This window comes from Egretta garzetta, unplaced genomic scaffold (assembly GCF_000687185.1).
Source record: "Egretta garzetta isolate BGI_Z169 unplaced genomic scaffold, ASM68718v1 scaffold463, whole genome shotgun sequence".
NCBI lineage: Eukaryota > Metazoa > Chordata > Aves > Pelecaniformes > Ardeidae > Egretta > Egretta garzetta.
In genome coordinates, this window is record NW_009259188.1 from 791,506 (window position 1) to 814,688 (window position 23,183).

At 44.5% G+C, this 23,183-nt stretch overlaps 1 protein-coding gene across 1 annotated transcript in view; it reads right to left on the reverse strand.

Annotated features, from left to right (window-relative positions):
- Positions 1-23,183, reverse strand: part of CDH20 (cadherin 20) — a 39,301-nt gene that overhangs the window by 3,234 nt on the left and 12,884 nt on the right. The window contains exons 4-9 of the mRNA XM_035891316.1: positions 22,426-22,593; positions 20,382-20,569; positions 14,736-14,989; positions 11,095-11,231; positions 8,419-8,540; positions 6,406-6,523 (exon numbers count right to left, since the gene is read on the reverse strand). Coding sequence (XP_035747209.1) covers positions 6,406-6,523; positions 8,419-8,540; positions 11,095-11,231; positions 14,736-14,989; positions 20,382-20,569; positions 22,426-22,593 — 987 coding nt within the window. The remainder of the gene's footprint in view (positions 1-6,405; positions 6,524-8,418; positions 8,541-11,094; positions 11,232-14,735; positions 14,990-20,381; positions 20,570-22,425; positions 22,594-23,183) is intronic.

Sequence of the window (23,183 nt, forward strand, 5' to 3'; positions counted from 1 at the left end):
GTGCTGACTTTCAGGCTTTTTGGCCTCAGAGACTTTTGGAAAGCACAAGACTGAATGTCTCCCATGTGATCCGGGCCACCAGGGAGTCTAAAGGAACCTGCAGGAAAATTGGCCCTTCTTACAAACATGTCTGCAAATTCTGGGCCAGCTAAGATAAATGGGGAACATGGGTACTTTTTCTCATTGGCAAACCTACAAAGCCTGACCCCCCACGAAGATGCTGTGGGATTTTTGGGAGCTGAGCTTCATGCAGTTTCTTTTCTACTTAGTTTTTTTCCCTGTCCCTTTGGTTCAAAAGAGGTCACAGTCTGGCCATCTGCATCTCCAGGTTGTTACCAATGGACGTTTGCTGTGCTTGGAAATGCGGGATGCCAATCAGCTCTTCCCAGGTGGGTTGGCACAGTGGAGCTGCTGCCTGGAAATGGCAAGAAACATTCTGATCACAAGTAGACTGTGAAAAAACCCAAAATATCAACAAGGGATTGTTTCATTTCCTTGTTATTTCCCTGTCAATTCACTGCTAAAATTTAAATCTTGGGTGATTTTCTTCAGTGCACAGACTCAGACTGTGTGCAGGTAAATCAGTTGTATTATCTGCTGTAGTCTGAACATCAGAAGTGATTTGATGGCTTTTAGGAGCGAAATCAGGAGTGTTATATACAGCCAGCTATGGATTATATCTAAACTCAAGCTCGCCTTGCAAGACTTGCCTGCTAGACTTAAATTATGCTCCAAGTTCCATACTTGGTGCTGCAAATCTTATGGCATCAGGCAGTACTGGTGCACAGTATTGCGTATTGGGATGTCGGGCTCCACAGTTCACATGATTAGTTCGCATTTGTGACATGTTTTTAAAAGGAATCTCAGGGTCTTTTATTTCTTGCATGTCAATGAAACTTCAAGCTTTTACTCTGAAAGCATAAGATTCTGAAGCATGCGTGCATGTCAGTATGTGACTATATAGTGAAAATGTAGTGTCTTGTTAAATCATGTGATCCCAAGAGCTGGAGCTTTGTGGAAAAACCACCGGGTGCAAGATGAAATCACCAAAGTTGCTTAAAACTGATGATGTGTCACCACCCTTTGACATACCATGCAGCTCAGAGTATGTGCAGTGGGTGTGGATGGACAGAGATGATTTTCAGGAATGTGTCCCAAAACCCAGCAGAGAACAGCACCCTGCAGCTACTACGACTCCTGGGCAAGGGGTGTGCTGCGGATGGGAGCCCTCGCCTCCTGCAAACCTCCCCCTCCTCTCTCTGCGGGCACACGTAAGTGCTTTCTCTCCCTCGGGCTGTTTATGTGCCCTCTAGTGTGTGCTCCCCGGCTACTAATACCACATTTTTTCATCACTGGGCCTGTTTTAGCATGAGAAAAAGTAGCCCAAAGGGCAGACAATGGCAAAGTGCCTGGATTTATGCTGTGTCAATGGAAATGTCTGAGTCAACAGTGTAGTAGGTTGAATTTCTCTTTCCTGGGTGAAAGACTCACTCTCTTTAACCTACAATATAAGTCACAAGTTCTATTCAGGTGACAGGAAACTTTCATTTTAAGTAAAATTACTCTTTGTGAGGGAAAAAGACTTCATTATTCTGAACTGGTCATGCTTTGCCTGTAAAAGAAGTCACGGGCGGTGAACCTGACTGAAGCTGTGCAAAATCAGCTAGTGAGAGATCTCAAGTGATTTTAACCATAATTCTTTTTTTTCAGGCCAAACCCAAGTTTCTATAATCAAATATTGAAAGATATATATGTGTGTGTATATATATATATTCTTGCTGTGATGTGCTGACCATATCACACAGGTCTTAAATGTTCTTCACGATAAAATTCTCTTGGTGACTCTTGACATTACATTTTGGCCCTTTTGTTTTGTTTTGCTTTCTACTAGGCAGGCATCCAAATCATCCCTAAAGAATCGCTCTACCTGTTACTCTGCAACTGCAGTACGCTGGTGCCAAAGCTTGTTGCGTGACTCATCAAACCCAATGCGATTTGATGTGCTACTGCAGTGCGAAGGATGTGCTGGAATGTGATGCAGCATGGCAGAAACCGGAATACGCAATTTTCTTCCAAATTTGATATCTGCTAAGCCCCAGCCATCAAGACAAGAGGGCTCTTGAGGACATGAAAGCCCCATTATGTTAAAAAAAGAAAAAAAGAGCAAGCATGATAAGAATGCACAATATTTTTGCAACACAACTTCCAACACAGCATCTTTGGCTTGCAGAGGGCTGGTTGGCAGCACTTAGCTGCAGTGCTGAGCGGAGGTACTGAAGATTGCAGCATGGTGGGTCCCACGCCTGTGTGATCAGCAGAAGGTGAAAGCCGTGCTTTCCGCAGGCATGCAGAGTGGTGTCTTCATGTGGCTGCAAGAGCAAGCCATGGAACACCTCCTTCCTGAAGTTTTTTGCCCCACTGGAAGTGATGTATCTCTCTGGAGAGATTAGGGGAATTAACCACTGTGTAGGTCTGAACCCTGGGATTGGAGCTAACCCACCACTTTTCTCACAAGAAGGGCTTGGTTTCTTTCTGCATGCATCTGTGCAAGAGCTAGGGATGATTAGCCCAGAACTTCTGTTAGTTTTAAAAAACTAATTGTAATAATTATGAATAGCTAGGAATAATATAAAGAAATATTTCACCAGGAGCAGGAGAAAGAGCACAAGGAAGCAGGCATTACTGACACCACCGGCTTGAGGAAGGGGTCACATTTTTTTCTTGGGGGTATTCAGCTCACCATTTTTGCGCTCTGCCAAAGCGTGAGGTAGATCACACTTTTAGGGAAGGAAGAAATATCTAGAAAATTTCCTAGGACAAATTTAAATGCAATGGGGAGGGCTGCCAGAGGCTTCCAATGACAGGCCTGGCGGTGGTATGACACTGAAGCCTGCACCCATTAAAATGGCTACTATCTTCATCAGTTCCTGGTACCCTGAGATGGAGGGCAGCTGCTAAGGGTCAACAGAAGATCAGCTCAGAGTTTAATTTGGAAATACCATAAGCTTATTTCATTGTTCATCCCATTTGTACAGCAAACTGCTTTTGCCAACTTTTTCCCAGCATATTCTCATCTGGGTTTAGAAGCGGGGGAAGATGGCTTGTTAATGCCCTGCATCAGTAACCAAAGAGATGGGAGACCTCAGCCCAATTCCCTGCTTCATCACATATATCCTGTATGGTCTTGGGAAGTCACTTAGGCCCAGGTCTTTGCAGATACTTAGACGTCTATTGCCCACTGATTTTACTGAACTCAAAGGGAACCAGGCGTGTAAGTAGCTTAATTTCTTCTTGCCCCGGATCCCCGTCTATGAAGTGGAGAACAATAGGATTTCTCTGTCTGCCAGAGATATGTGGAGAATGAATAGACTGAAGTAGTTCTCAGAGACTAAAATGACAAGGGCCAAAGAAATATGTAAAACAGCTCATCAGAATGCAAGCAGTGATCTATCTGTTGCTCAGTATAAACCAAGCGTTTAGCTGTTGCCAGGAAGGCTGCATGTCTTGCAGTTTCTCTTACTCCTGTACTGGACAACCACGTAATCTGTGCGATCGCTAATCTTCATAACCCCTTCCCACAGCCTGGGAAGCATTGCTGTCCCGTGCCCGCGTGCACAGGCTGTGACGAGCAAGGTGGGTTCTGTTTCTTGTCTTGCCACCCTGTGGCACACAGTAGAGCTAACCCCTCTGTGACTAAGTCATATCATTTATATAGTCCTTAGTGGTCCCTAGATGAAAATATAAATATAAATTATTGTCACCGAAATGACTACTGCTCTCCAAATTACCAAGGCAGTAAATTGAACCTTAATGTGTATATTTCAAATAGTCAGTGGTTTGATACTTAACGTTTTTATTTCAAATTTGTAACCAATAGTAACCTAAGCTTCTTGTGATATATATCTCCTGGAAAACTGGTATTTTACAGGGAGTGGGAGGCACAGCCATTCAGTCACTGCTGTCACTATAAATTATCACAAGTATGGCCTTAGACAGAAAAAGTGCATCTGACGCTGGGATTTTTGTGAGCTTCTCTTTTTAGAACAATGCCTTGAGGATGAAATGAGCCTCATTTGCCAAATGTTTTAGCAGTAGTTCTGATTTATTTGTTCACTTATTTTGGCAATATATATTCACAAATAAAAAAAGAGGGAGACAACGGGAGAGAGAGAAGGGGATAAAAATATAAGAAATTTTGGGAGAGGCTTCAGTGACACTATAGAAAAAAAATTGCTTTGGGGGTGAAAAAGCATGAGCATGCTGTGGAGGAAGGCTCCAGACTCTGCAAGTAGTATGTTTTAAAGCATTTGTTCGGTTAGTGAAGGCAGCGGCTTCTTTGCTAAGCCTCTGCATTGCTCTTTCATATGTCTGCAGAGGCACAGATGGGGGCTTATGGAAGGAAGTGTGACAAGTAGGCACGTGTGGGAGCAGGGGCAGGCACTCTGCCTGGAGGCTGGCCACGGCAGGTGGCCGGTCTTACTCCCCATTTATTCTGGATTTGTAGTACTTTACAAAAAAAAGCGCCTGCTGAAACCCAGTCCCTTCACACTGACTTTCAAGGCTCTGCACCATGTCACTCAAGGTCATCCCTCTTTCCCAATGAAGGCTGGCGTGGACCTGACCTCAGCACCGTTGCCTGTGTATTGGGTTTGTGTAGCAAGGTCTTGGTAGTGGGGGGGCTACAGGGGTGGCTTCTGTGAGAAGCTGCTAGAAGTTTTCCCTGTGTCTGCTGCTGGCCAAGGCCAAGCCAATCAGTGACAGTGGAAGCGCCTGTGTGATAACATATTTAAGAAGGAAAAAAAACCGGCTGCAACTCAGTAGCCGGAAAGAGAAGAGAAGTGAGGGGATGTGAGAGAAAACAGCCCTGCAGACACCAAGGTCAGTGAAGAAGGAGGGGGAGGAGGTGCTCTAGGTGCAGGAGTGGAGATTCCCCTGCAGCCCATGGAGGTCCACGGTTGAGCAGATATCCACCTGTAGCTCATGGAGGACCCCACGCCGGAGCAGGTGGACGCCTGAAGGAAGGAGTCTGTGACCCCGTGGGAAGCCTGTGCCAGATCAGGTTCCTGGCAAGACTCTTTGTGAACCCGTGGGGGAGGAGCCCACACTGAGGCAGGGTTGCTGTCAGGATTTGTGACCCCGCAGGGGACCCACGTTGGAGCAGTCTGCTCCTGAGGGACTGCACCTCATGGTAAGGATGGACCCATGCTGGACCACTTTGTGAAGAACTGTAGCCCATGGGAAGGACTCACGTCGGAGACATTTGTGGAGGACTGTCTCCTGTGAGAGGGACCCCACGCGTGAGCAGGGGAAGAGTCTTCCCTCTGAGGAGGAAGAAGAGGCAGAGACAATGTGTGATGAACTGACCCCAACCCCCATTCCCATCCCCCTGCACCGCTGGGGGGAAGTAGGTAGAGAAAACTGTGAGTGAAGTTGAGCCCAGGAAGAAGGGAGGGGTGGGGTGGAAGGTATTTTAAGATTCAGCAGTTTTTATCCTCTCCTATTCTGATTTTGATTTCATCAAGTTGAGTCTGTTTTGCCCGTGATGGTAACTGGCAAATGACCTCTCCCTGTCCTTATCTCGACCCACGAGCCTTTTGATCTACTTTTCTCTCCCCTGTCCAGTTAAAGAGGGGAGTGATAGAGCGGCTTTGGTGGACCCCTGGTGTCCAGCCATGGCAGACTGTGATGGTTTGACCTTGAAGAGGCTCTATCAGCAGGAGTCATGTGAAGGCCTGCCATGGCTGGGCTTTTCTGCAGGCTCCAAAATCACCACAGCTTCCCCAAAAGAAGCCAATTCCCCTGGTTAGGATACTCAAATGCCAGCGCTTTGCCATGAGCCTTCCCCCCAGTGTTTCAGGCTCTGCATCTCCTCCCTCCTTCCCTCCCTCCCTTTCCTAGGGAAATGAGGATGTGCAAAGAGGAAGAAAAAAAAAATGTGCTTGGGGGAAAAGACTGGAAGAGTACAAGAACCTTCCCTTTCTGTGCCTGGGAGAAAACATGAAGAGTACAAAAAAAGAGCAATGTAATTCCCTACAGATTTGTCTCCTAGTTCCAGTTACTATCCTACCTTTAAGCATCTCCTTTGGAACGAATGCAATTTCCACTCCGGTAATCTGAGATGCCTGCAGCCTGACCTCAAGACCTGAATTTGCACAAAACACTGGCACATTTCCTCAAAGAAGAAAAAGGGGCCTATTGCTAGAGAATATTTATAGAGAAGAAAATATCATATAACCTTCAAGTGTATTAAGTAATATGTCATTTTATCACTGCCTTTAAGGAGCAGGTGTCACTTGGTATTATTTGAAATGGCAGTCTTATCGCCCACTGTAAGTCACGGCCTCTCAAGTCCAGCTCAGGCATTAGAAATTAGAGCAGCTAACTGTCTGTGTCCACTCTGATTACCTTGATTGTCCCTTAGAGTAAAGTTGGGGTTGTTGGCTGCCTCCGGAGCCAGGCTGTAGTAGAAGTGCTGACCCTCCTGTGGGTCATCCTTGTCGATGGCGCTCACTGTCTGGATCAGCTACAGGATATGAGAACAAAGCAGAAACAGGTGAGGAGCAAATTATATATAATATAAATAAACAAACAGACAACATACATATTTCTTATATATAAATATGAGTGACTGGAGCATTTGAATAAAACTGCCTTGCAGAGGTACAATAGATAAATCAAGAAGAGACTCAAAACCTTTCAGGCTTCATTTATTTTGCTGTGATCATGCAAATCACTTTCAAACAAAGGAGGAGATAGTCAGTTTGCTTCAAATAACAGAGGCTTTTCTCTCATGCATCCCTATCTTCTGCTGCTTGTTTCTTTTTTTGTTTGAAGGCCCAGGGTGTTCAGAAGATTTATTGTGCACTGGAGAGCTTGTGAGAAAGCCCATACTTATTTCCAGCTTCGTTTTGCAGGTAGAAAGGGACTTCAGGTTGATTATTTTATCACTCTTAATTTTAAATCAATTAAATTCTCCCCAAGATGTCAGTGGAAAAAAAAGAGAGAAAAGGCACCCATGCAGGCACTCTGCATATGCAATAAATAACACCAGGGAAAGAAACTAAGACAATGCTAAATCCAGAAAGAGATTTGTCACCTCACCTATAGAGGCTGAGTAAAGTAGGTCTAACAGCTTGAAGCACAGTGAGCTGTAGCTCTGTCTGAATAAACATTCTGACATCTTTTTAGACAAGGAATAAATCTTCACCTGGCTTTTTGCATTCAAAAGTTACTTTTGGATTCAAAGGCAAATGACAGGCCCATAAAGTCTTATTCACCACCTTAAAACTGATTTCAGAACTTTTCAAAATGTGGCGACAGAATTTGGCTTTCTCCACTGAAGGAAGTAGTCCAAATCAGCCTGCATTTCTTGGCAAGCTTATTATTTAGGACACTTACCTTTCAAAACCAGGGGAAAGGCTAGGGAATTATTTCTGTTCCCTATCTTATTAAGGACATCTGTAAATTAGTGAGGTGAAATTATCCTGAATGTGATAGTTGTGAGGACAGTTGTCCCGGCAGTGAGTTGCTATTTCATTCTGCTTCACAGTAAGCTGGGAAAAGCTTCAGGGAACACACAGTGATATTGTTAGCACATTTTTTCCCTCGCAGTTCCTGAGTGGTGCATCTATGTGTTTAGACTGTGCTAGTCAGCTTTGCAGCTAGGAGACACAAGTCCCCACCGTGGACCCTGGGTGGTGAAGCACCAGGTCACCTCCCCACAAGCGATCAGCAGCAGAGCTTGCACCAGCTCCAGCGAGGGAGAGCTCATGTCCACCTGTGACACAGGCAGACCTTGTTCAAAGTCTTTGATGGGGTTTTGGATGGAAGAGGAGCAAAGGGGCTTCACCACTGGCTTGGAGGTGCTGGTTTATGGAGTGTGGAGCGGGAAGTCCTGTGTGGTCTATGACTCTGTCATCTCCAGGTTCACAGCAGAACAGGTTCAGTTTGGCACCCCTTTGAAGCTGATGTGGTATGTTGTGTCCAGCTCTTCTAAGTCCAGGGGTGCTTAAGGCTCTTATAAATAGGGTCTTTTAACAGCAAGCCTTGTCTGTCATGCATGGGCCGGGCTGACTCGGTGGCATTTTTCATAACACTTCTCCCTTTGTTGCTGCTACAGGACACACCGGGTGTTTGCCTGATGGCACCTGCTCAGGGGAAGGCCTTATTTCAGCCATGAAGTGTGTTGCACAGTGAGCCTGGAAACTACTGTGAGAGAAAACAGAGGTGCTATATACAATGCTAATCCCGGAGCTATGTGCTTGCCTTTGGAAAGCAGCACAGATAGCTGCTGACACGAGTTGAGATGAAACCTGTGGTTAGCTGAACCCTCTTTCCAATGCTCCCCCTTTCTGGCACGCTGCCTCTGTGTAGGACAGCATCCCCTCCCCAACCCCCGGCATTGCTAGCATTTCTCACCTGCCCCGCTTTGGCGTTTTCACAAACAAAAGCTTCATAAAACCTTGCAAACTCCGGCGCGTTGTCGTTCACATCCAGGACTTTCACCGTCACAGAGACGCTGCCCACCTGCGAAGGGTTGTCTGGAGGGAGGAGGCACAACGTAAAGAAAGGCAATATAGCAATATATGGGAAGGAGAAGGGGCTGCTGTGCTCAAGAGGTAATGCAGCTTTTTTTGCTATTAACTCCCGTTAAATGAAGTTTTCCCATCGGGAACTGTGGTCACTTGTGGGTTGCATGACTCGGAGTGAAGTCGCAAATGCTGCTCTCTGTCTACCCTGGCTTCCCATCTAATCGCATCTTTTTCGAACAAATTCTGTGAAAGACTTCAACCTGGTTCAGCCCAACGGGACTATTTCTATAACAAAAGTTTTGGACAATGCCCCATATTCTTTTTTTATTGCCCTTTGACTGGGCAATACTGTTAGTTGAGCCTCGGTCCTGGTGGCAGGAATAAGGAAAGGACTCTTTTAAGGATAGGTTTGTTATTTAGAGCTTGTTGAAAGTGGTAATTCTGCAGTTCAGATGATATGTTTTTGCTCAGAATTTACGTTCCTAGAACTCAAAAATAGGGTCAAGTCTTTGATACTTTGTACAGGGGCGTTTAAAATGTAATAACACATGAAATTGTACAGAAAAGCTTTCACTGAAGCTTAAAATTGCAATGAAAATTTTACATTCTGCATGACATCATTTGTGATATTTCTGTCCCACTGGTTCATTAGCTTTCTTTGCCAGTAAATCCATACATCATTTCACATAACTTCACAATTTCCAAACTAAGTGGCCGCAGAACAATTTTTTTTCCTTCCTGTGTTTTTCTACCCCAAGACATCTTTTTTTCCCCATATTTAATGATAAAATGAAACTCTAAGCAGAAAGAAAAAAAAAGAAATTCATTATTAAGAGGTCAGAAAAGGTGCGAAAATCTGGAAAATTCTTAAAAATTAATGTTCTTGTCTTCTATTTAGCTATACAATTTTGTGCATTTATCTCCAAATATATCTCCCTTTATAGCAAGAAATGATATATTCATATAAACAATAGAGAATTTCCTTACACTCTGGAATTTTCTTAAATGTTCAATGTACTGTACCTATAACATGTGTCAGACTGTATCATTGAGATAATACTCTTAAACTATATTGTTTCTCCCTAATTTATAATTTACTCCTTCAGCTTCCCACATATCCATACCTATCTTGCCAATACACCTGTCATTGCGGCAGATGAGTGTCTGCATTTACACTCTTAGTAATATTGATCTAACTTTTAAAACTAGGAGCTTTATTCAGGAGTGCACAACTATGACATTTTTGAAACTATTCACTAAATTAAAATACCGTGCTGCAGGTGTATGGCGCAAACGTGATAGAGGACTGATGGGAGGATGAGTCAAAGGAAGACATGCCTTTATATTGCTCTTACCCTCGGATGTTGCTACAGGGGCAGCTTTTACAGACTCGTGTATTTATGGGGATTTACATGGAACTGCCATGGCCATTGGTGGCTGAAAATAAAACTAGGAGTGAAATAGATGGGGGTGAGATCCCGTCATGTCACCAACCCCTCTCACTACTAAAAAAAGGGTCAGAAAGGCATCGTGTGCTGGAACAGCCTGCAAATATGTGGCAGAGTCACACGAACCCCTGTGAAATATTCCTCTGCTAACTGCAGGTTGGCTGATTGTATTTCGGGCAAGCTTCTTGAAACTTTTTTCCTCTCACGCTGTCCCATATCTCTGGTGCACCCTGGATACCCAGGGAGCTCACTCAGACATGAGGAATGACTCAGCTGTTGGCAGCAAGCTTCTGAAAAGCTGCTGCCCCTCAGCAGATGAACTCAGGTGGTGAGCAAAAGCTATGTGGACAAAAGAGATTTCAGGTGAAGACTGGGTGAACCTTACATTTTATTTGCTTATATATTCCAAGCTCCTTTATGAAGCTCACATCTGTATTTCAAACTCAGCTAAATTTTTCATACTGACACCATGAAATGTTCAGCATCTCCTTGTTCTCTCCTAGCCTCGGTAAATACCTGGCACGGATGAATCCTGAGTTGAGTTTTAGCTTATTGTAAAACCCAGAAGCATAGAGAGTTCAGCATACTAGAAGATCCCGAAGCACTCTGGCCCAAATTATTTATGCAGCAAGCAGATGGCGATGAGGTTTACTTGCTGCTCAACCAGAGCAGATTTCAACTGGTGACCTAGCAGTGCAGGATCATTGCAGCCTACTGGTCCCTGCACCACTCCAGTCCTCCCAGGTAGGACTGGCAGCTCTGGCAGCTGTGCAGTCTTTGCAGCGTCTGCTTTAGCCACCTAGCCCTTCTGAAGAGACAGAGCTCTTGCAGAAACACATCAGGAAGAGTTTTAAATAAATCCCTGGAATACTAATGAATTGAAAAAGCAGCACTCTGCGTCTAATTGCCAGCCTCTGCTCCTCCCACCACCCTGTGAAAAGGAGCATAAAAAGTAAATAAAATGCAGTATTCGCTTGTTGATGTCAGAAGAGTCATTCAGTTAATACGGCTTCCCACTCAGTGCATAAGAACGTGTGAATTGCTGAATTCAGGTCTCTCAGCCTGCTTTGTCTATTGTATCTCTTTAATCTATGTACAGTCTGCATTCTCCTTACTCAGCTCCATGGCCAGCACGGTGATGTTGTGCCAAGAAACGTCCTCCCGGTCAAGAGGTCTTGCAGTCATCAGTGCTCCTGATGTAATGTCGACATAAAAGAACCGCCCCGGATCACTGCTCCTGTCAATCGAGTATCTGCAAGAGTACATGTTAAAACATTTTGCGGCCCTTGTGAAAACCGTGTCTTATAGCCAAAGAAATACCCCAGCAATGGGAATACTGCCATACACAGCAGATCCACATTCTTCCACAACCTAGTCATGTGCTCCACTGGCTTGTATAGGTACAGAGCGAGAGGCTCAAAAAACTAGGAGTTCATGGGGCTAGCGGCATTTAACGGGGAGTACTACTTGGATGGAGTTGGAAGACAGGAAGATTTAGAGGAAGAAGCCTCAAAGCAAGGCACAGCTCAGCGCAGGAACATCTGCTTTACAGAGAAAACCTGTCAGTGAGGAATGTGATTTCTTTTTCTGAGTAAAATAATTATGCCCTTTCCTTGGGCACAATTCAGACAGGATGAAAATGACTTTACATCAGCTCGTTCTCTGGGCACTTAGGATGACAAGGAGAAACTGTTCCTTTCCTTCTACTTTTGTATTCTCTTCTCCTTCAGGGGAATAAACTCCACCTGCATCCTGGACCATCCTACCAATTGAGCCATGTCAACGCAAAGGGGATGATGACGGGCTCTCTCATATCATCCAGCCAGGAAAACAGCTCCCTCTGTAAGTTGATTCATTGCAATTACTGAACCTGCCTGGCCAGTATGCCAGCTGAATGCTGGGAACAAGCTTCTTACACTCGTGAGCAGGGGAACGTGGTGGTACCTGCGGGCCAGAAAACTTGGGTAGGGAGGAAGCTGATTGACAGCTGTCGCTGCTGTACCTGGTCAGGGGAACCATTTTGCAGGGCATGTAAAATATTCAATACCCTCCGTATGCATCACCTTGCTCTTAACAGCAGTTTGTACGAGTTGCCTTCCTAGCTAGCCATGTGAGCGTGATAAGAGACCGTTCTTCCGAAGCCACACGTGCGCCGATGTAAGTGCCACCGCCTAGAACAGAGCCCAGATTTATTCTCATTTTTGTTGGTTCTTTCTTCAAAGTTGATGGGAATTGAAAGCATTTGTCATAACGGATGCTGAACGGGGCTTGTTCTTCTGAATTTTCTCCTTTCCGCACAAATGCATTTACTGGAACGAGCATGCCATCCGGCTCTTTATATAGGCACTTATTAAACTGGGATATAAAATACTATTGAGCTATGTTGTTGGGAAATTCTTTTATGCTTCTTTTCAGAGAAATCAAAGAGGGTGAGATGGCAGGTTTGCTTCCCTTTCCTTCCCAGTCCTTCCCATCTCTCCTTAAATAAAGAGATTTCTGAGGTATGTGATTATTTAGGAAATAAGTATGAGCGTTGCTATATTTTGCTATAATAATTATTCTTGTATGAGGGCTATAAAAAGAATTTCTGACAGTTTAAGGACAACGAGTATCTGAAATTGAATATGGCCTTGTGATTAGGGGTGCAGTATTAATCACCGGTGTCAAGGGGCACAGGTGGAGTCTTTGTCTGGATTCTCCACATAAGTTCTCCTGTTAATAATGCCTGGGCATCCTTCACACTCATTTCCACTGAACTCTCTAGGCGATCTTCCTGAACTGCTGAACAAGAATCATGGCATATTTCCAGCATCCAGAATTTCACAGCATGGGAGCCGAGATACTGGATGCTGGGAAAATGAGGATTAGAGATTTCTTCCGTGTTTAGTCAGCCCTTCCAAAAGGTGTCTTGGCTTTTCCATACTTGAAAAAATGGCAAAAGGAGGGGTCAGATCGCAGTTTTAATTTCAGTTGGGTTTCATCTTGTGTAAAAAAATATGTATCTGGGATTTTGTTTTTCCTGTCTTGCCTTGCCCTGTGCAAAGTGAATGTAGAGCAAGGCTAAAGTGTTGCCAGACTGATGCTGCACAGGGCTGGCATGGATGGAGGAGACCACGTAAGAGGCAAGGAGAACCGATACTTCACATTTGCATTTTAGGTAGCTTACAAATGGTATTTATTCTTTTTTTCCCCTATTTCCTCTGCCCCAATCATTTACGTTTGTACCTACAAGATGTGGGGGAGGAAGGAGGGAAGGAGGAAGGAAAGAAAGGGAAACGGGAAGGAAGGAAGATGAGAAGAAAAAAGAGGAAGAAATTCGGGAAGGAACAGAGTTATAAAGGAGTCTGTACATATTTGCATTTTTTTTTTTTTAAATGTATCTTTGGTGATGCATTCTGTGCTTTATAGAGTGCTATTTCATCAGGGGTAGTCACTGGAAAGCTCTGAAGAAAACTAAGAAAAACCTCATTAAAAATAACAATGAACACTTCTACCCTCTGATAGTCCACAGAATTATTCTTATACTATTTTAAGCAGATTAGCACAAAGCTGTTTGCACCGCAGTGTTTGGATAATGCTAGACAGTAATCAGCAAAACAGGATGCGAGTGGAAAAAAGTTTAAGGTAATGAAATTGTGATGCAGACAGTATAATACTTAGCTTTATTGAAGAATTTGAGACAATGTCATGAGTAGTATTCTAACCTTATAATGTAGGTAGAAAAGACAGGTATATTAAAGTAGCAGAGATGAAAAAAATAATTAGAGCAGCAACACAGAAAGCAATATAATTAAGAAGAACGGGCTTTGTGTCTGCTCAGCTCTCCCAGCTGAAGCCCACAGAGTTGCTCATATAGATTTAACTTTCTTCAAACACTCAATGTTTTGAGTCCCTCCTGTATTTCCCAGGACTATTCCTGAATGCAGACAATTCAGAAGCTGGACTGACACAAGGTTAGGCAAACAGCAGCTCAACACCCAAAGCATTTCTCAGATGAGGGAAGGAGCCGACCTGCTGGGATTATTAACTTGCAGTCACCTGGAGCTTCTGCAGGTTGTGAAAATTAGTATGTGGGCTCAGAGAAAAAACAGTCGTCTCTGATAGATTGGGCTGACTTGGCAGCCACTATAGAAAAGAGCGCTGTGATCACACAAATCTGCTCCTTTGGCTCCTTGCTGAGTTGCAGCTAGTAAGCTCCCATGGCTGTAAATACAGCTTTACCTTTCTTAAATCCTTATGGGAATATCTAGCTCTGCAGCTCTGACCCAGACACTATATAATTTAGTGGTTCATGAATATTTATTAGTACTCATTCGATCTATTCCAAAAGTAGCTGTGTATTTGAGCTGTTGACAAAGGCAGGCTTTGAAACAAAAGGGAGGGAGAGGAGAAGTGAGTTGGTTGCCTCCCCCTTCGTAGGGCAGCAGATTCTCAGCAATGCTGTCAGGTTTTGTGCCAGCACGAGAGTCTGGGGTTTGTTTTTAATGTCCACTTATCAGGACCTGCCTGACCAGTTCATTGCCATGCTAGATGCAGATGTTCTCCATACCGCAGAAAAGGCAAGGGTGAGCCTCTGCATGGCTTTGGCAGTCGTAGCAGAACCCCTCGGCATGTGAGATCTGGTTTGACTAAACCCACTGACGACTACCACGGGCTAAAAAGAAAGAGTTTTTCACCTGTTTCAGCCCCATCACTGCCCCACCAACCAAAAGTACCAGGGAGCCCTCCTGGGGGAACATGTAGAGAGAGGACAGACCTGATTGAGTTGTTGGTCACATCCGGGTCCTTGGCAGAAATGGTCTGTATCGTGGTTCCAATCTCCACGTCCTCGGGCACTTCCACAAAGTAGAAGCTGGGCTCGAACACGGGAGGTTCGTCCACATCCTCCACACTGATGTGGACGGTGGTGGTGTCGCGGAAGGGACCCAGGTTCAGGAACCGCATTTCCAGGTGGGGGTTGGCACCCTCCACTTTCAAGGTGTAGCTTTTCTTGCTCTCAAAGCTTAAAGGCTGAGGAGAAAAAAGTATATCTAGCATTAAGCACACTGAGCTGTATGATTTAGGCCATATAATTTTAATTTTCAGAAGTAAAAGATGCTTCTATATGAATATAAACTGATGCTTCTTTTTAAAAAAAAAATCTTTAACATAATTTTTAATCATAAGAGTAACAAAGATAAATATTTGCATATGGCGACAAAGCATCGGGTGACAGTCCTATTAGGAATGACACTGTCCACACCTTTTTTTTTTTTTTTTTGACAGCTGAACTGAAAAAGCCAGGACAGGCATTTGCAGATCACTTCAGAATACATATTCTTCCACTCTTCTTGCTGAAATGAAAACAAAGGCAGACGCGCCACCACCGCATTGTGATTCACACGGCGTGTTTCATTCCACTCCGGGGGAAAAAGAAAAAAAAGGCAGAAACAGACAGTATGGGAGCACCTGAAAATAAGGTAAAGATACGAAGAGTCGGTTCCTCAAAAATGGATCCTGGTGGCAAGGACAAGGGTGCTCACACATGAGGTGGAGGTCCCAGTTAGGCTCCTCTTTAGTCCCTGGAGAGATGAGGCTCTTGCCTCTGACCAAGCTGCTAAAGGGCTCCAGTGGGAGCGGGGACATGGTCAGCCTCTCTTGTGGCACCCTGCTCCAGTTTGTATCGGCAATCCATCCTTTCTACAAGTGGGGTTTTCCGCCTCCTCCGTCAGCGTCCTAAACACAGGTTCACAATCCAGGTGAGCTGGGTGCTGGGATTTGAATCCTCCCTCCCCCAGCCTAGGGAATAGTTTAATTTCAAAGCACTGGGAGCCACCCAGAGCTCTCTCCTGCGAGAGCCCTTCCACTTTGTATAAAATACTCAAAGTATTATTTGAAACAAGGAGTGGGAATGGCTCTTTTGTTTTCTTTGCTTTCCTGGGATAATGGATTAAGGGGGTGGGGGGGGAAGCTTCCTCTGTTAGTAGTTTAATGAATTTGATTTCCTTTCTAGCTAAACTACTTATTTGATGAACATGGATCTAGAAATAATTGATGCTGGCACTGAACTTTTCAATAAATAAATTTTTCATTTCCCTTTCCTCTGCTTTTCACAGATCCCTGAAGAAAATAGGGCCTCCCCAAAACCTGATTTGACCTAAATGGAGAATTCCGTATTTAATGTGCCATTTACCAGTCCTGATAAGAAATGACTGAAAGCATCTGACAATGACAGCATGGAAGGATCATTCCAAAACATACAAAAGATTTTCACCAGGTGAAGTACACCTTACAGAGGACACAGTCATACTTGCCAAGTTGCAGTTAGAAGTTACAAGCAATCCTGCTGTGGTTAAATGGTCACAACCCTTTACTTGTACAATCCGGAGAAACCGGCTGAAAACCAGCACAAATAGATCCCCTTAGCCAGCAGAGAACCTGAGCAAGACAAATCAGGAAAGGAATGCCCCTTAATTCTCAGGATCACCCAGCAGAACATACTCCTTTCTGTTACATGAATGGCTTTCAAAGCCTGTGGCTTTATCTGTGCATAGGGATTTTGTCACAACAACCCCATGCAATGACAACAACCCCATGCAACGCTACAGGCTTGGGGAAAAGTGGCTGGAAAGCTGCCTGGTGGAAAAAGACCTGGGGGTACTGGTTGACAGCTGGCTGAATATGAGCCAGCAGTGTGCCCAGGTGGCCAAGAAGGCCAACGGCATCCTGGCCTGTATCAGGAATAGTGTGGCCAGCAGGAGCAGAGAAGTGATCGTGCCCCTGTACTTAGTGCTGGTGAGGCTGCACCTCGAATGCTGTGTTCAGTTTTGGGCCCCTCACTACAAGGAAGTTGTTGCATTGGTGGAACTTGTCCAGAGGAGAGCAACCAAGCTGGTGAGGAGTCTGGAGCACAAGTCTTACGAGGAGCGGCTGAGGGAACTGGGGTTGTTCAGCCTGGAGAAGAGCAGGCTGAGGGGAGACCTTATTGCCCTCTACAACTGCCTGACAGGAGGGTGTAGTGAGGTGGGGGTTGGCCTCTTTTCCCTGGTAACGGATGAGAACGAATAGGACGAGGGGAAATGGTCTGAAGTTGCACCAGGGCAGGTTTAGGCTAGACATTAGGAAAAATTTTTTCGATGAAAGGGTTGTCAGGCACTGGAACAGGCTGCCCAGGAAAGTGATCGAGTCCCCATCCCTGGAGGTATTTAAAAGATGGGTAGATGAGGTGCTTAGGGATATGGTTTAGTGGTGGGATGGCAGTGTTAGGTTAACGGTTGGACTTGATCTTAAAGGTCTTTTCCAACCTAGATGATTCTATGATTTGAGCGTCGCGTGTGGAACTATCATGCACAGCCACAGTTCATTCAGACTCCAGTAAGATCACTGCTGTTCCCATCCAACACCTTTGTTTTTCCTATTTAGCTCTTTCTTGTTGGAGACCTACCACGAGACTGGGGCACAGAGATGGGCAGGAGCACCAAGGAGGAGGAGGATGCCAAAGCAATCAGAAGGCAAAGGTAAAAAGATCATTACTATAGCCATGAAGTCCTCTTTGGCCAGTCACAACCCATCTCTTTTCCGCCCCGCTCAATAGTGCAGCCAGGAAATTCTGCAGCCATGAGATGTCTATTAGCTTAAGCAATATCAGCAGAAGTTTCACATGCTCAGGCATGACAGGGTATATAATATAGGCCTCAAAACACCCCCTGAATTCAGTGGAAGCTTCAGTACTTGTCTACCGCCACAAAAGCTTCTTTCTTCAGAAGTGGAAACATTGCAGTGACATAAAAAAGCTTGTGCTTTCACAGCAAAATTACCTGTACGGAGGCCCTGCATAGGAATGCCTGACGAAAGACTGGAGTTCTTGAAATCATAAAAACTAGAACTCACTCAGCATTTAGTACATAGGGTTAAGGAATGAAGGCTGGAATGGGAACTGTGATTTTTTGTGCTGGGAGAGATGATGGTCCAGTATTACTGGAGAGGCTGTCCGATGTTATGGTAAGAACTGTGCAACCTGTAGCAGCAGGTACAGGTGATCTGAAACTTGCTCCTGCTGCCCTTAGTTCCACGTGGTAAATCAGTGACTACTGCAGGCACAGCACTTGCCAACAAGGATATACCTAGGTCTACAAACATATTACCCATTACTGCAGAGTCATTATGGTCTACCAGTTGCATGTTTATGCACTGTAAAAATAGCAATAAAATATATTTGCATGACCAAGCAACACTTACTGTCCATCTGGCAAGGAATGTGCAATGCAAAGCTGCCTAAACATATACTAAGAAAGAGGCCATTATATTTCTTGGTTTCTCATGTGAAGAAAACTGCGTGAGAAACATTACATGTACACTAAAAAGCTCAGTTATAAAAAGAGCAGTTAAATCACAGAAACACTTAATAGCTGTAAAATCCAACTACATTAGGAAAAGACATAATCACCTAGAAAGATCAAGTTAGAAAAATGAGAAAAATGAAGCAGGTGTGCTAGGCCATCACATTTTTTGACTCTCCTGGGTTCAGACCCCCCTTAGTTTGCCTTGGACTCCTTCATCATTGACTGTATCTTTCCCTCCTGATCCTCTCACGTGCCAATGATTCAACACCACGGGCTCCCCCCCCATCAGTTTTGTTTTCCACGGCTGCATCCAAACCTCTTCCAAGGGTTGCCTTCCCCTGCGACCCGAGCACACTGCGGAGCACAGGCGAGAGGAGTGCTGGGGTGGGCAGGGAGAGGTGTGCCATGTGGGTGGGATTTAGCAGGAGCCACCGTTAGAAAACGATTGAGCTTGGGTGGGCAGCGGTCAGGGCGGAGGGCAGTGTGGGGGTCCCTGGGTGCTGGGCTCCGTGCTGCTTGGGGAGCCCACCACCCTGCCTACTGCGGGCAGTGCGGCAGCCTGGGCAGGCTGAAGGGAGGGGCTGTGATGGGGCTCAGTATCGGCCTCACAGGCTGTAATTCGTCAGGAGACACTCAACATTTTGCAGGATTAGTGGGCTGAGATAAGTGGCCGCAAGACCACAAGCAGTCGTCCTGTCTCTAACTGTAATTTCTGACTTTTTGATGCCTGTGATAGAAGTGCTAGTTACTTTGTTTGGAAATCTGTATAGAAAAAATGAAAAGGAAAATTTTGCTTTCTCTCTGGGTTTAGAAATTCTCTCTCTCCCCTTCCTCCCATTTTGATATCCTTTTCCATCAACACCCGTTGAATTTTTTTTTTGTTTGAGTGGATCCAAGGGACAACTTTCCTAAAGTTTGACTATTGATAATCATAATATCATAAAAAACTACAGGCATATATATAATTTTCTAAACATTTATGTACAGTAAGTGGATTGAACGGTATGTGTCTGATGCCAGTACATATCTGGTATGATTGATGTCACAAATTTTTATAACTCCTCCTCCTGGCTTACATGAACATCTAGTAAAACTGTATTCATAATAACAGAAGTCAAACTTATTGACATGTTTACTCCAAAGAAACTGTTTTCTTTCATCGATAAATGAGTGAAAAATTACATTAGAGTTTGCATTCAACATCAACTTCATTCTGGCAAAGCACTTAAGCACATGCTTAACTTTAGGGACTAGTGTGCGCAAACAAGAGTTGGAGAAAGGTGACCATAAATACACGCTTAAATGCTTTGCTGTAGGGCATAGAGGCTTGCAGGGTCAAATCTCTCCCGTGTGGTGTTCCATTTTAGCACACGATTTAGTCCCAGGCTATTTAAATGGAGACTGTACTTCCTTATTAGTACACCCAGATATGCTTAGGCAGAAATACGGTTGCAATTTCATAACCTAGAAACAGAGATGAACTTCTAGCATTTATGTAAGATTGTAGAATAAATATCCTATAGCAGGGAGTCTAAGCAAAATACTCTATTCCTGCCTGCATAGCCTGCAGTACAGAGTGCTGGCAGTTTCACAGCTGCCATTTTAGAGACAGCTCCTTCTAGCCTAATTAGCATTTATGGATCTTCAAGCAGCAATTAAAAAAAAAACTGCTTGGGTTTTATTGGTTTATAAATAATTCTAAGGCATGCTTTATTATTGTTTGTGGGACACCAGAGTGAAAAATGTGTACAGTTCAAATGCAAATATTGATCTAATTTCTTGCATTGTAGGATAATTAAGCTACAGAGAATATTCAAATAGATAAATAGTGAATCAGAACATTCCTTCGGTGGGAAAAGACATGTTTATGCTAATGCTGTCCCCACTTTTTAAAGGTTGCTCCTAGGAACGCAGTCTGCTTTCATATTTTTAGCAATGGGTGTTCAAGAGATTGTGTTTTATAGTGGGAAAGGGACTACTGTCGTGTAATGGAAACTACAGGCATAAGGGAATATTGCACGCATAAAATGTAACCTGGACTGTTAGCCCCATAAATTACTATAAAAAGGAAACTTTACTACCTTTCTCACAGTTATGATGCCAACTTGGTAATTAGGATCAGTGTTAATGTCAAAGACATCCAGTCCATCTCCATCCACAAGGCTGTATTTCATCTCCGCATTAATGCCTTCGTCCAGGTCTTTAGCAACCACGCGGCCCACAGTGGAGCTGACGGGAGCGGACTCCAGCACGCTCATCTGATAGTGCTCTGGCATGAGCAGCAGAGAGGGAGAGGGGAGCAAAAAAAACAAGCTGTGAAACAGAACCGAAAACTGCACAGCGATGCAAAGAGTCGATCGGGGCAGGCCACCACGCTGCCTGGCCCGCGGGGAGTGTCTAGTACCTTTCCCAAAGCTGCAACAGCGCTGCGAGTTGCTTTAAAAAGCCATGGCCAGACTGGATCGCTTGGGAAAGTTTAATTTAGGCGCTTATAGTATCAACAGGTTTGTTCTTTTCAAAACAGTGGTATACCTGGAAATGGGAACTTCAACTAGAAAAATAGGGCAATTAACACCAGTGCTGTTGCAGCCGTGATATAAAGCAGGATATGAAACAGATTTAATAGGACAAGCACCTTTTATTAGATCAGCTTGTACAGTGGGAATAAACACATAAGTTTTGAGCACCACAAATGCTTTCTCAAGTCCGTATAAACTTCTTTTCCACCCTGAACAAGGCTTTGAGAGTTCAGAAGCCTGCCTGTTTCTTCCAGATTTACCAGTTACTCTATTAAAATATAGTACTTCTCCCTACAAGCCCTGTCTTGAGCACGCTTGGTGCATCACCAATTTGCTTAGTAGCTATTTTAAGAAGGTGTTTTAAAAATACAAATGTTATATCTAAAATACTTGTCTGCCATCACACTTTATGTTCAGACCTTCCTTGCTGCGCTCCCTCTGTTAACTCCACCAATCGCTGAACTTTACAAGGCAGAATAACACCAAGGATGGGGTTTGATCTATTCTTATTTTTCTTAATCAAGAGTTTGATATCGAACAGTTACCATTCAAGCCACTTTCAAAACAGGATTGGCAATGGTGCGTTCAACAAGTTGCTCTGACAGAAGAAGAAAAGTGGAAGTTGATGCTTCTTGCTGATCTCAGTGGAGTGCTTTGATTTAGCAGTGCAACATGCAGAAACAGAAGGAGAAGAAGAATAGCAACAAAAAGAACTGCAGGAGTTTTCATTTCTCAGCTAGATGAGAAAAATGGCAAAACCAAAACGGCTTGAGACCAATCTACACCACCGAAAGGATCAGCTTTCTTTAAAAAGAGAAAAAGAAAAAAAAAAGCAGATTCCTTGAAAGATTTAGTTCAATCAAACCTGAAAAGCCTCTTTCAAACTTTTAACAGAAGCATAGAATTATGTAGGTAAATTTGATCTAAAAGAATTTTTTAAAAAGAAAGAGCAAAATATTGCAATTCTTGCTTTGAGATTCACTTCTGTAAATGCAAGGTAAGTTTATGATAAGAGCAGAGTTGCCTATTTTTGCATTGCATTAACTGTGGTTGTCGCATATCTTAGGGTTTAACTGTGTATTGCTAGGGTGTAGATGAACCTTTACAGGAGAGCAGCCTGTGTGACAACACGCTCTGCGCCGGCAGCACAGCTACCAGCCGCTCCCCTGCAGCGGCCTGGCTGGAGCGCTGAATGAATTATCTTTCAACTTCCAGCACCGCCCCCTGTCCCTGATTTGACAGACATGCTTTTGGAGATGGGATGAAAAGAGAATCAAGGCGGCAATCAGCAGCCAAAGGCAATGGCCATGAGCAGTCTAGGAACACAAAAGATCTCCGACTTTCCTTTTCCTGTAAATTAATTTTCCACCCTTTAAAAGAAGCCTCGGGTTTTGACGATTTTGGAGGTCAGAAACCTCTCCTGAAAGACAAGCTGGTGAATGCTCCATTTTGACGCTTTCTGAAGGAAAGTTCCTTCTCAGATCCGAAATTCTGCCCATCTCTAATTGTCACTATCCTGAGCTTGAAAATGGCTGTAATGAGCGCAAACAGCAGCCGCCTAACTCGCCCACCCCTTCTTGCCCGTCCTGAGGCAGCGGGTACTCACTCTGCGGAAATCTGGGCGGGTTGTCATTGACATCAGAGAGGGTGATGTTGACTGTGGTTGTTCCAGCTAATCCTCCCAGCTGTCCACCCATATCCTTGGCCTGGATAATCACTTCATAATATTCTTTTGCTTCTCGGTCCATGTTCATTAGAGCTGTTCTAATTAAGCCTGAGATTGAGGGGGGGTGGGAGGGTGGGGAACAAAAGAAATGGCAGTTAAAGAGTGAGCAGGCAAGGTGGGGGGCTCTTGCTCCTGCATCGTACTCCCTGTGTCAGGAGTGAGACCAGGCTCTGCATTCAGTCTCACCTTTCCTGGTAGAGTAAAACTCACCCAAATTAAATCTAGGTTAACAGAAGGTGTGAATTTTAAAGAAGCCCAGTTAAAATGCATTGGCTGCGGGGCAGGCTGGCTGTTCAAAATTAAAATATTGCCTTCCGAGGGAGCGGGAAAAATAGTTTGGGAACAGAGCGCAGTCGAGGCCCTCTGCGGGGTAACTATGCCCACACCAAAGGGGGAAGCGATGTGATGAGCTAAAAGACACAGCAAGGCAGGTTTACCAGAGTGTCCCAACACTGGAGGGTGTTGAGGTCCTGGAGGCAACCTGGCATAAGCCCACGGGCTTTGCTCGGGTCCCTCGGGGCACACGCCGGGGGCTACGAGAGCAGAGTTTGGGGAGATAACCAACCGCTGTTTCGGGCAGGCTGCTCCTGCACTGGGGTGGGTGGGTGTGGGTGTGTATGGGGTGGTGTGTAGGGGGT